This window comes from Atta colombica, unplaced genomic scaffold, assembly GCF_001594045.1.
Source record: "Atta colombica isolate Treedump-2 unplaced genomic scaffold, Acol1.0 scaffold274, whole genome shotgun sequence".
NCBI lineage: Eukaryota > Metazoa > Arthropoda > Insecta > Hymenoptera > Formicidae > Atta > Atta colombica.
Window position 1 is genome coordinate 2,134,375 of NW_017259375.1, and position 11,579 is coordinate 2,145,953.

General features: G+C 31.6%; 4 protein-coding genes across 4 annotated transcripts in view; 2 read left to right on the plus strand and 2 right to left on the minus strand.

Moving 5' to 3' along the window:
• The first annotated feature begins 188 nt into the window (after positions 1-188).
• On the plus strand, positions 189-5,494 carry LOC108689644 (focadhesin). Its single transcript, XM_018196501.1, has 10 exons — positions 189-231; positions 717-817; positions 893-958; positions 1,050-1,204; positions 1,308-1,499; positions 1,639-2,087; positions 2,226-3,113; positions 3,439-4,717; positions 4,799-5,126; positions 5,304-5,494. The coding sequence occupies exons 2-10, from the start codon at positions 764-766 to the stop codon at positions 5,448-5,450; spliced, it is 3,558 nt and encodes a 1,185-aa protein (XP_018051990.1). The 5' UTR covers positions 189-231; positions 717-763; the 3' UTR covers positions 5,451-5,494.
• Positions 5,495-6,377: 883 nt separating this feature from the next.
• On the minus strand, positions 6,378-7,906 carry LOC108689668 (uncharacterized protein C1orf43 homolog). The gene is made up of 4 exons (XM_018196530.1): positions 7,580-7,906; positions 7,151-7,307; positions 6,712-6,931; positions 6,378-6,626 (listed from the first exon to the last, which is right to left on the minus strand). The coding sequence occupies exons 1-4, from the start codon at positions 7,736-7,738 to the stop codon at positions 6,434-6,436; spliced, it is 729 nt and encodes a 242-aa protein (XP_018052019.1). The 5' UTR covers positions 7,739-7,906; the 3' UTR covers positions 6,378-6,433.
• A 456-nt stretch (positions 7,907-8,362) lies between these two features.
• Positions 8,363-10,042, minus strand: LOC108689666. The gene is made up of 4 exons (XM_018196527.1): positions 9,845-10,042; positions 9,070-9,480; positions 8,809-8,993; positions 8,363-8,698 (listed from the first exon to the last, which is right to left on the minus strand). Exons 1-4 carry the CDS (start codon positions 9,995-9,997, stop codon positions 8,413-8,415), a joined length of 1,035 nt encoding a protein of 344 aa, XP_018052016.1. The 5' UTR covers positions 9,998-10,042; the 3' UTR covers positions 8,363-8,412.
• Positions 10,043-11,136: 1,094 nt separating this feature from the next.
• LOC108689651 overlaps positions 11,137-11,579 on the plus strand; it is a 13,227-nt gene continuing 12,784 nt past the window's right edge. Inside the window, exon 1 of the mRNA XM_018196508.1 lies at positions 11,137-11,273. The gene's annotated coding sequence lies outside the window, so the exon portion shown is untranslated. The remainder of the gene's footprint in view (positions 11,274-11,579) is intronic.

Consider the following 11,579-nt stretch of genomic DNA (forward strand, 5'->3'; position numbering starts at 1 on the left):
TATTATAGAGAATTGAAATCTGCGTTTCAAAAAGTTATCAATATGTTCTAGATAAGTATCAACATTGTTATTTATTGTTATAATGTCACAAAACATTTTTAAATAAAAATTTGCAAAATTAAATAGATCATACATATAAATGAATTCTGAATGCAATGCAAAATTAAAGTAAAATCTAATCTAGAATTGTAGGATTTTATAATTTCATTAAACCTGCTGATGATCAGTCGGGTAAGAGAGGTTAGATTATAGTTTATACTTTCGTTCAGGGAAAGCATTGTTACTTTATATGTACAAAATATGTGAAATATTCATATTTCATCCGTAATATTTTATCATCTTTGCGTAATCTTCTTTATCTGATGATAAAGTGCACTGTATTATTTTTTAACCTCATTTTTTTGAAATCTGAAAAACAAAGGTTATTATATATGGAAATCCAAGTTTTAATTATAATTTATATAATTTGCACGGTAATAAATCTAGCATAAACTAAATCTAGCAAATTAATCTTATAATTGGATGTTTTGTTTCATTCGTGTCTCAAGAATATATAAGTGTATCATAATCCAGAAAATTAGGTTATAAGTATATAATTATTTTCCAAAATTGGAAAAGGCAAATGCAAGGATATCAAATGTATATTTTATCATCTTGAAAGCATTTATATATTTATATAAACGTTCTCTTTTTACAGAAAATTTTATAATTTTCAGAAAGAAACATAATTTTTAAAAAATAGTCCTATATATAAGCATAAAACATGGACGAAATCGATTACAAATTAAGATCACAAAATCCTACTTTGATATCACATGTAAGAATGGCAAAGATAACTATAATCACACATTTGCATTTATGTTATATGAATATTCAATTGTCTTTTCTGCAGGCAATATCCAAGCTGATTGAGACAATCAGAAAGAAGTTGGAAACAGAAGAAAAGGACATTTCAAAAGTAAATTATTTTCTTGATAATTATGATTTTAATATTTACTATACATAAATATTTTTTGTTTATGTATATATATTTTTTTTCTTTTTTGTAGATATCAGAATTTAAATTACTCTCAACTAAATGCAACAGTGATGATTCTATAGTTAGTATATCTGCATGCCAAGCATTGTTTGTACTTGGTGAGACTGGATTGTGGGACGTCAAGTCTGCATTAGCAACATTCATGGCATGCTTATCTTCTTCAAAGTATGTACATTGAGCAAAGGGTCAATGTTTAATATGTCATTAATTTTTTTAGATGATATTTATTTGTTTCAATTCATGTATTGTTATCAACAACAAATTTTAGGAATTATCAGATGATTACTGAAGCAATAAGTCGACTGTTGATATTAGATTGGAAATCACATGATAGATGCAATGAATATACTCTTGACGTCCCTACTCAGCATCCATTTATTGCGATCTTGATTAAGGAAAAGCTCAGCTGGAGATCTGTGCTGAATCAAATGAAGTTCATCATGCATCATCATGACAAATAGTATGTTTTATATATATATATATATTTTTTTTTTTAATATATATATATATCTTTAGTCCTAAATAATTTTTCCAGCTTGTATAATTGAGATGGAAGCACATTGAAAACGCTATTAAATTTTGATTTATCCAAATTTCAGTGTTATGGGACAAAGTGTAGCATTATTGCGACCTGTATTCGTGCACATATTATGCAATCCTACCATGGATATGTGTGAGAGTTGTAAACGGGAGACATGGCAACTTTTAATGACATCAAGTAACATTACAGATTTACGAACAGAGATCTTACTTTGGTTATGCACAAATCGAATGGATACTTGCGTCGATACGAATTGCCGAATTCTTGAGCTTGCGGATATGATGTTACTAAAAAGAGACACAGAATTTTGTACGGCATTAATACCTTTAATCATTTCTTTGACAATACAACTTTTGGAATACGGTCATGAACCAACACAAAATTTATGTATGATATTGGATCTCTTTGAATGTTGTCACAACTATATAGGAAATATTACGTTAGTTTTAATGGCAGAAATAATTTTGATATGTCCTGCAGCTTATTTATTTAACGTCCTCCAAGTATGTAAGTATATTTATAAAATAAATTTATTTCACTTTTATATTTATATAAAACATTATTTATTTTATAAAATCAAATTTTTTTAAAAGCAGCAACATTATTTAAAGAAATTGCAAGATTTAATTTTAATCATTTTGATAGGTGCAGTTATTGTGAATAAAATGCCATGTCATGTTACGATATTAAATACATTAGCTGCATCCTTATTAAAATGGTTGGCCTATCCGTCGTTATTATGCGCTGATGCGTTAGTAATAGCAAAAGAATTGTTAATCAAGACAATGTCACAAAAGGAGATGGATAATAGTAATAACGGTGTTATATCAAATAAAATGCTGCTCATATTTAGTTATAGCAATAGATACATTCAATTTTATATGGAACTCATTCATAGTCTATATTCTCTAATAAATAACACTCTATCATGGTTGGAGAACTTATCGTTCGCACCAATCGATCTGAGATACATGTGCAAACTGATATTATGCGGGATTTTTTTGCGTAGCAATGAACCTCTTGTTGTCCAAAAAGTCTGTCATATTCTTGTGCAAATAGCGAGAGAGATCAATTCCTTCGCATCGCACGTATTGTCGCTGTTGCTGCACAAATTAACTAAGACTCATGATAGCTCCACATTGAAATATCTGTTGCTGACTATTCCCGAGTTTGCTATGACTAAGGAAAACCTGCCGATTGTCATCCACACGTTGGACACATTGTTGAATAGCGGCAAACCACTGAAATATTTCGCAATCCAGCTTTACATAAAGGCATTGGAAAAGGAGCCTCGTTGCTATCGCTTCATATCAACAGCTTTAATGGATGCTATGGAAAAAGATCGTAACTGGCATTCGGACGTGACATGCGCTCAGGCGATAAAATGTATTTGCGAAAGTTGGCCCGAGCACGGTGAAGAACTTGTGCCGCTGTTATCACAAATCCTGAATCGATGCGTTGATCCGAATGGAGGTGCAGCCAGTGCACTCGCGCTTGACAGCATCTCGGCTCTGTGCAAGTTCACGGTGATAGGTATTATATTTTATATTTTGTATCTTGAGACACTGAATTCTTTTTAACAAGTGTATTAACGTTTTATTTGCTATCCTTGTTTTGCATAATTCTCTACAAATAAGTGAAGAAGGCTACATTCGATCAAAGCGAGTCTAGGTGCCTAATAATATTTTTTGTATGAATTTTATAATTTAAATATTATATAATTTAAATGTTAGACTCATTTTAACTGAATATGGCCGTTCTAATTTGTGAATATTTTTCGTTCGATTTTCACTTAAAACTTTCTCTATAACAAGTCTCATTTTCCATGATCAACATAGGCGATGATTTTACTTGACAGGCGTTTATTCTACATGGCAAGTATTAGCACCAAAAATGCGCAAGGAAAAACGCACGGTGGTCCTGGAGAGTTTATGCGAGTTGTTCGATAACATTCCCTCATATTCGTTTCGTGCGAGCGACGATTACAACAGATTCATCACTGATGTTGTTACGATTTTGTGGAGCTACACGATTTGCGACGATATCAGAGTCACGAAAGCGGCGTTTAAAGCACTGAAAACTTATCAAGTCGATCGAATTCCTTTGACTGCTCTGCCTCTAGACTTCCAATCGGATGTCATGATAAAACAAGCATCTGAAAAGGCGAGTAGTGAAGGTAACAAGTCTGAGGTGCTGCAGTACATACCTGGCACTTGTTGGATCCAGATGCTGAAGAATGTGAATAGGAGTGTCTTATCAGCAGCTGGAGATCTTTTGATTTCTTATATTAAGGACGAATTGAACGGCTTCAGATCACAAATATATACTTGGCCACAAGGAGAACCACAAAACTATAAGTACCTGCCAGAGAGAAGTGTGATAAGAGCGGTCGGTGAGCACTTGAGACGAAGTGACAAACTGGATCCGAATAATCAGACAGTCTTAGTGGAATGTTTGCGTATATTTGCTCATAAACACAAAAAACCATTACCGAATATAAAATGGGACTTTTTGGAAAAAACTATGCATATATCGAAGGAAGCTCAGGAATACAGTCTATCTATTGTGAGTCATCATTGTCAAATCTCGCTATCGGCGAAATTGCTAACAGAAAGTTTCTTGTCTATGTATACGTCCATATCAGAAGCCGGTCGATTGCTGCTGGATGAGAAACACTTAGTGCTTTACTCGAATCTGCAGGAACTGTGCCAGGCTATTCAGCCAAATAACTTAAGAAAATTCATCGAAACTTCTCTCCATTATGCCATTGATCAAATTTTATTGAATAACGAAAAGTCCGTTTATCTATTCAATCATATTATGTCTTCTTTTGTCACCGCTTTAAAAAACAATTCGATACAAATAGGAAATCGCACGCTGCTAACTACCATGTTGGAAGAGATATCGCAAAAAGTCGACTTAACGTCTAAACATTTCGAAAAATATTTTGCGGCTATGATGGAATTGTTGACCAAGGATGTCGAAAGAATGACGTCGCCTTACACCTGGTGGGTAGTAACACCAGAAAAACTGAAAACTGCTATTGCTGTTAGAGTCCAAGCAGCCTTCAGGGGAGATACTGGAACGCCATTCACTTGGCTGAATGATCTTATCAACACGACCGAATTTAATCCTGAGTAAGTATACAACAATTATGAATAGTTATTAAATTTCTCATGCTTAGCTAAGTTCCCTAATCAATTTTCCTGTCTTTATAGGATGCAAAAATATTTGTTAGAAAGTATACAAAAAGTGCAGGCTGAGTTGAGATCGGAAAAATCCTGTGATCTGGAAATACAAAAAGACTGGATTTTAGATTTTATGAGACATATCGATGCGCTTATAGTAGAGACAGAACACAAGAAAAACAATATAACTTTTTACTGTGATATTTTATTTGTCTTGATTATCTGTTTGTCCGGCATAGAATGTCTCCTGCCGCAAAAAGAATTGCTAGTTACTTCGCAAGACATTAGAATAAGATTGTTTCCACAGGCGATCTCTATGCTTATTGACCGACAAATTTGGAAATCCATAACACGTCAAGTATGTAAATTTGTATTTTATCAGTTATAGATAATATAAAGATTTATATAATCTCTTGATTTTTAACAATTAGAAAAAACATTACATTCATGTATTACAATTGCAGTGGCATTTTTCGTCATAAAACGAGCAATATGTCTATTATACATTAAACTGTTGTGTTGATAATTTTTTTAGATTATGAAATGGCTGAATCACATGAGGAGCAGTTCTGTACCTGATGTATACATACTTGCATTTCAAAGCGCGTTAATCTTATTAAGGCATGAAGAAGACTACAACTCAGAATGGAAAAATTATTTGTCAGTCAAAACTCGTATTTAAATAACTAAAGATAACATATTTTCATGTAAATATTTTTATATTAAAAAAAGGGAAGTTTTCTTATTGAACTGATTTACTTCGTATTACTCAGCCTTGAATTTCGTTAACCATAATAAAAAAATCTTATAACGTATATTATGCACCTGATATCCTACTTTAATATCTATACCTTATTAATAAATAAAAAACAATTGTTATACAAGCTTTGATAGGTATATACATAGGTCCACACTTAGGTCCATATTCATCGCATGATTAACACTTAATTCATTAAATTGTTAAAAATTTCTATGTTTAAACAGTGACGTATAGAAAAAGATATGCTAATCTATTATTCTTAATTAAAAGACAAACATTTAAAAAAGAGGACAGAGATAACTTTCTAATATTTTTTAATTACTGTGAACATTTTGCTGAATTTCAACAGGGATATGTAGATCTATATGCGACCGAGCATATGTAAGTTTTAGTAATTATTTATGGAATCAATTGGAAGATAATGTGTGATTATTGACTTAGCGCTAGTATCTGAAAAAATTACATGATGAAATGGACGCTCTTTAAAAAAATTCTAGTCTATTACTAATTTTCTAATTCGGCGATCTCTACACATCATTACTTTATATGTACATCAGTACTTTTTAAAATATTTTACAAGCAATGCTGGTGCAAAGAGCGCGAAAATTCTATTTTATTTAAGGCTGATTTGTATAAATGTAAATTCATATAAATATAAAATAAATCACAGAAAGAAACGTAGTTGCTCGTTGTATATAAAATATATGTCGTTCGATGCGCAATTTGAATAGAATGGCGAGCATAAGTGCATTTATTAATAAAAGTAAAAATATGTATTAATAAAATTCCTAACTAAATCGGACGTTCTATTTTCGTATAATTTAATATAAATTATTTTTTTTTGCGTCGTATATCTATCTACAATTTTCTCGTCACATATGTTGTATGTGACGGCACTCATAATGCTACACGGACGTCTCGCTATTGTCTAATGTCATTACCGTTAAAGTATTAGGTCTCGAACCAGTTAAAATTTGCTCCTCGGGCGGACGCATCCTGGGCTCCAAGATATTTCTCTTTGTCTCCACATTCTTTTTGATTGGCGTGCGACTAGGACTGGACTTCCTGCTGCTTGGATATGATTTCAATAAACGTGCCCTGCGAATAATTAATAAATTATACTTAAGTCTTTATACCTTTAAATAATCTTTTCTATTGTAAATATTTTCTCAATCACACTTACGCATCCATTAACTTCAAAAACAAGCGAGTGTAGACTTGATACTCTTCGTCACCAAATTCTGTAGGGTCGTGCCTCGCATGTTCATACAAATCGCAGAACTGGTGAATTAAACGCTGACCACTTCCATTTAATGGAGTAGCGAGTGTAGTGAGCAAGTATGCCCTCAGATTTTCCGAAGGATGTCTCTTCAGACAATTGTCGTACCTTGTGATCTCTGACTCTGTAAATATCGCATGAAACAAGGCTCAGATATCAAGGTAAAGATCACACAAAACAAAGCTTGAGATCTTTTTATAACTGAACTGATGTGCACTCTTTGTACTTATAAAGTAAAATAGACATATGTATTTAATGTTCGACAAAAGTAAGAAGAAAAGTACAGTCCAATGCAACAATAAAAAACAAATTTAATAAAAAAAATAATGGAATAGTGACTTACCTAAAGTTTTAACATCGTCAACAGCTTTTAATCTGTAATAATGCGGTGGGGCTTGTCCACCTGGAGTCAAAATATATCTAGGGTCGCTAATCAGCTGTGGCTCGTATTGGATCCGAGGTATCACTTCTATTCTCCTTTCTATTTCCTTCTTCAAGGACTGAAACATTTTCAGTATTTAACTGCATATGAGTCCTGATGACATACTGAGACATTTTCCTAATTTTGTTCTATTTATATAAATTAATTATCATTCTATAACTTTTTTATTTACAATTGAAAAATTTAAAACTTCTAAAATACTAATACAAAAAACTAATTTCCAAGGACTCATATTCCTTTGACATTACAAACAATTATATACTTGTCATGGGTTAAGCAACCATATAATAATAAGTTAACCTCAAAATTATATTGGATCGTAAAACACACCTTCTTCGCGTCGTGTCCTATGGGAATGTGAGGACCCCGACGAGATCTCAAAGCAAATCTCATGATCTGCCGTTTCGCGAAAATGAATAGTAACAATATTGTCAAAACACCTGCTGCTATAAATATTACTATGGTCACACCAGACAGCTCCTGTGTCATTTTCGCACGATAATCGAGGCAGCTATCTTCTGCAGGTTCGCGAACAATTGTTGACGGGCACTAGTCTTTATGTGAGAATCGTATATCGCTCCGAAACAATAATGTCAACTGTCATTCGTACTTTTGAATAAAAAAATCTTCTATCAGCTGATCCGCGTACGGAGTCGTATCTCGCGCGCATCACGTTTAATTAAATTAATAGTTATTAATATCTGCATCGAACTTTTAATTGAGAACAAATTTTAATATAATGAGTAGTGTATGCCTTACTAAATAATAAACACGGAATCTCTGACGTAAAAATAACGCATCAGTTTTATTGAAAAATTTAAGGGAAACATGGTGATCTTCATTTCCATAACAGCAATAGATAAAAGAAAAAAAGAATAAATTGAGGAGTAATTTAAATAGTAGCTAAATAAGATGAAATGACAAGGAATTATAATTATAATAATAGTTGGAAGTTTTATGTTTGTATATCAAATATCTATGAAATTGTATTTGAAACTCACTATAAAAAATCCAAGTCCTAATTTAGAAAAATATATATTTTAATCTCTAAAGATATACATTCCTAAAAATCTCTAAAGGTATACATTAGATATAAAAATGTGTTAATCGGGGTAAATTAGATAGACAATTATAGATGCATTTTTACACATGTGATTTAGCGATTACATGTTCCTTAAAATATTTTCTATAGGTTTTTTGAATAATGTTTCATTAACAGCAGCGATTTCAGCCATTACATTTTTCTGTTCTTCAATTAATGCTGTATTAATTTTCAAAAATGACAGCATAAGTTTTCCGAAGTTTTTATCTTTGGAATAACAAAGTGCTTTTTCCAAGAATAATTTGATAATTTTATCAATCATGTTGTGGTCCAGTCTTACAGATAACAAACTTTGCAACACAGATATATGCCATAACTTTAATTCCTCCACACATGCAAGAAATTTTCTGCAAAAACATAAAAAAATTATTAATTTTTTTTCCCATTTTTAATTTTTAATTTTCGAAATAAAAATTATACTTTAAAGTCATATATATTATGACTGCGTAAAATATACCCTAAAAGAATTGTTTTCCTTTGCTGATCAAACGCATTCACAATGGTGGTGATCAATGTTATATCTTTCAACTCAATGTTGAGAATAGGAACAAATATAAGTTGCTGAACCTCATCGGGAAACATTTTAATGCATTCAACGATCGCAGATGATAATAAACGAGATGGCTCCTCTAGTTCGACTATCTATAAGCAATGTGAACAAAAATTAATATATGAAGAAAAAAAGTCTAATAGATATTAATAACATAACCATTGATACCTTTGGTAGCAACAAATGTGTGCAAAATATATTGAGATATTTTATTCTCTGCTCAACAGTCATATCATTCATTGACAGACACAGATTATAGATACCCTTAGGACTTAATTTTCTTGCCATCTCGTCCACCAATGGAACAAGATCTTCATCAGATAAATTCTCTAACTGGAAGAAGTCTAGTTTGCCATTATTTCGTTCTAAATTCTCGCAAGCACATTCTAAAATATCACATCTTTGTGGCACTGCAGCAACAGATCTCTTCAGTTCTATAGTTCTCTCAGTTTGTGTAAAGTAAAATTGAGTAGACGGTGGTGGTACTGATTGATCGCAGTTCGTTTGAGATTCGTTATTATCCATTGGTTCATCCTTATCGTCGCTATCTTCACTCTCTGAACATATTTCTTTTTCATTCTAAATCGAACAATACATATTTATGTTAAATTATATGTATAAGAATTTGAAGTATTATCTGTATACAATTTGGAATGATCTAATATTAATAATTTTTATATTTTCATAATTATTTCATCTTTGTAGAGATACGGAAGAGATATGGAAGAGTTAATTTAAAGTTAAAAATTAAATAATGACTATAAACTTCTCATTGAGATTATAGTTTAGAATAGGTTTTCTGTTTTTTATTGCTGCACTTTCTGCCCTAGTACATACAGTGTAATAAGTTGAAGCGAAATAAATATATCTTTAACTTATTGCACTGTTCAGAGTTCTAGCAATAAGAAACAGACTACAGTGTATGAACTAATATAATTCTAACCTGTTCCTGCTCCGCTATGAGTTTCCACATCGGATTAGCCTGAGCGATGTTATCTTTCAATGCTTCCCTGATAGATTCGAGTTTCGCCATGGTTTCTTCTGATAAAGTGTACTTTTGGTAAAAGGCTTCCGAATCCGTATTTTCTCGCATCATTTCGCTCGCATTGCATTATCTCACGCATGTTCGCCGTGTAGTGACAATAGCCTGTTCTTTTTAACTGAACTTTTACACTTTTTTGCACTAGTTCGACTTTCTTCCTTTTCTCTTCAGGAAGAAAGAAGAAGAAGAAAGATGAACTAGTGCTGAAAAGTTCAGCCAAAAAGAACAGTGTTCGGATCAGTGATGTACCTATTGTCCCCTCAGTAGGATAAATTTTTTTAAAGATGTATATCTTCAATCAAAAAATTATTCCTGGACAAGAATTCAGAATAAGATAAATTTATCAGTGTTATTTTAAATATTAAACTTTTAATGATATTTATGACTCTAAATTAAATTCGTCGTTTATAAAAATTTAATAAGATGAATTTATTTAAAGTTATACATAAATTTTTGTCACTTCGTTCAATAATTGAGTTACTATAATAATGTACTGTAATACATTATATGTTCAAGGAGTAACTAAAAAAAAAACAAATTAAATTAAATAAAATTTATATATTATAAGTTTTATTTAATTTGATACTTAGACATAAATATATATAATATAAATATTATAATTAATATACTTAACATAAATATTATTTATATATGGAGGGTAAAGCAATCTCGATACTAAACAATATTCAAAATGTATTTTCCACGCAAAGCGGGATCCACCCTATATCTCCTCCTGCTTACTAGACGAAACAATAATTAAGATAATTCTTATATATTATTAATTGTCGTAATCTAATCTTCTTTTAACAGTTTTGTCAAATAATAAAAAATTAATAATTCTATTCAAACAACGTAACTTCGCTAATATGGATTGTTAATCATTGGATCTGTTTTTGTGACTGAACTATACAGTGTACACTTTTAGAATTTAAAATGAGATAAGATAAGTATGTTTATATAATATTTAGCGAAAGAGAAAAAGAGTTTTAGTGCAGTCTAGTGCAAGAGTAAAAAACAGATCTATCATTAACAAAATTAAGGCAAGTGCACCTTCCCGATCGGTCACGCTGCTGGAGCCGCACTATACAGTGGTTTGTCATCACTAGCTACTCGAGTTAGTCAGACAGTCACTATAGTCAGTCGTTGGCGATCAACGATCGAGTGAAGTGTGTCGTGAGTTTATATGGATTGAAATACGTGATCGGCAAAGAGAAAAGCAGCGATAGCAATAGTAGTAGATATTTATCAAGTGAATCCATGATCACATCCGCAAGAAACATCAATTTGCAACGTCAGTTTGCCAGAACGCTCAACCTTTTTCGGTGACAAGGTAAGTACAATCTTCACTTGTGTTCATTTTCTTCAATAACGTAAAACTCCGAATGAAACCACTTTGAAAGACTTCTCGATAACTCGAGACCATCCATTCTTGAAGCCTGAAAAAAGGCATTTGAGATTATCTCTTCCATTTTCTTTATGGAGAAACTGTTTGTGTTGTAGATATTTGTGTCTATGCTAAGCGATAATAATGTGTATGTGCGTGCATATATATAAATATTATATAATTGATCGTAAATGCATAATTGTGCATAATTCTACAACAGAATTCAAGTACACATATATATATATATATATA

Bases quoted from the DNA above. Each gene is read 5' to 3' on its own strand.
- LOC108689644 (XM_018196501.1), top strand. From the start codon at position 764: ATGGACGAAATCGATTACAAATTAAGATCACAAAATCCTACTTTGATA. The intron at 818-892 runs GTAAGAATGGCA...TCTTTTCTGCAG, and splicing joins ATCCTACTTTGATATCACAT to GCAATATCCAAGCTGATTGA. The intron at 1,500-1,638 runs GTATGTTTTATA...TCCAAATTTCAG, and splicing joins ATGCATCATCATGACAAATA to TGTTATGGGACAAAGTGTAG.
- LOC108689668 (XM_018196530.1), bottom strand. From the start codon at position 7,738: ATGACACAGGAGCTGTCTGGTGTGACCATAGTAATATTTATAGCAGCA. The intron at 6,932-7,150 runs GTAAGTCACTAT...CGATATTTACAG, and splicing joins TGACGATGTTAAAACTTTAG to AGTCAGAGATCACAAGGTAC. The intron at 6,627-6,711 runs GTAAGTGTGATT...AATTATTCGCAG, and splicing joins TTTTTGAAGTTAATGGATGC to GGCACGTTTATTGAAATCAT.
- LOC108689666 (XM_018196527.1), bottom strand. From the start codon at position 9,997: ATGATGCGAGAAAATACGGATTCGGAAGCCTTTTACCAAAAGTACACT. The intron at 9,481-9,844 runs GTTAGAATTATA...TGTTCGATTTAG, and splicing joins TCATAGCGGAGCAGGAACAG to AATGAAAAAGAAATATGTTC. The intron at 8,699-8,808 runs GTATATTTTACG...ATGTTTTTGCAG, and splicing joins AGGAAAACAATTCTTTTAGG to AAAATTTCTTGCATGTGTGG.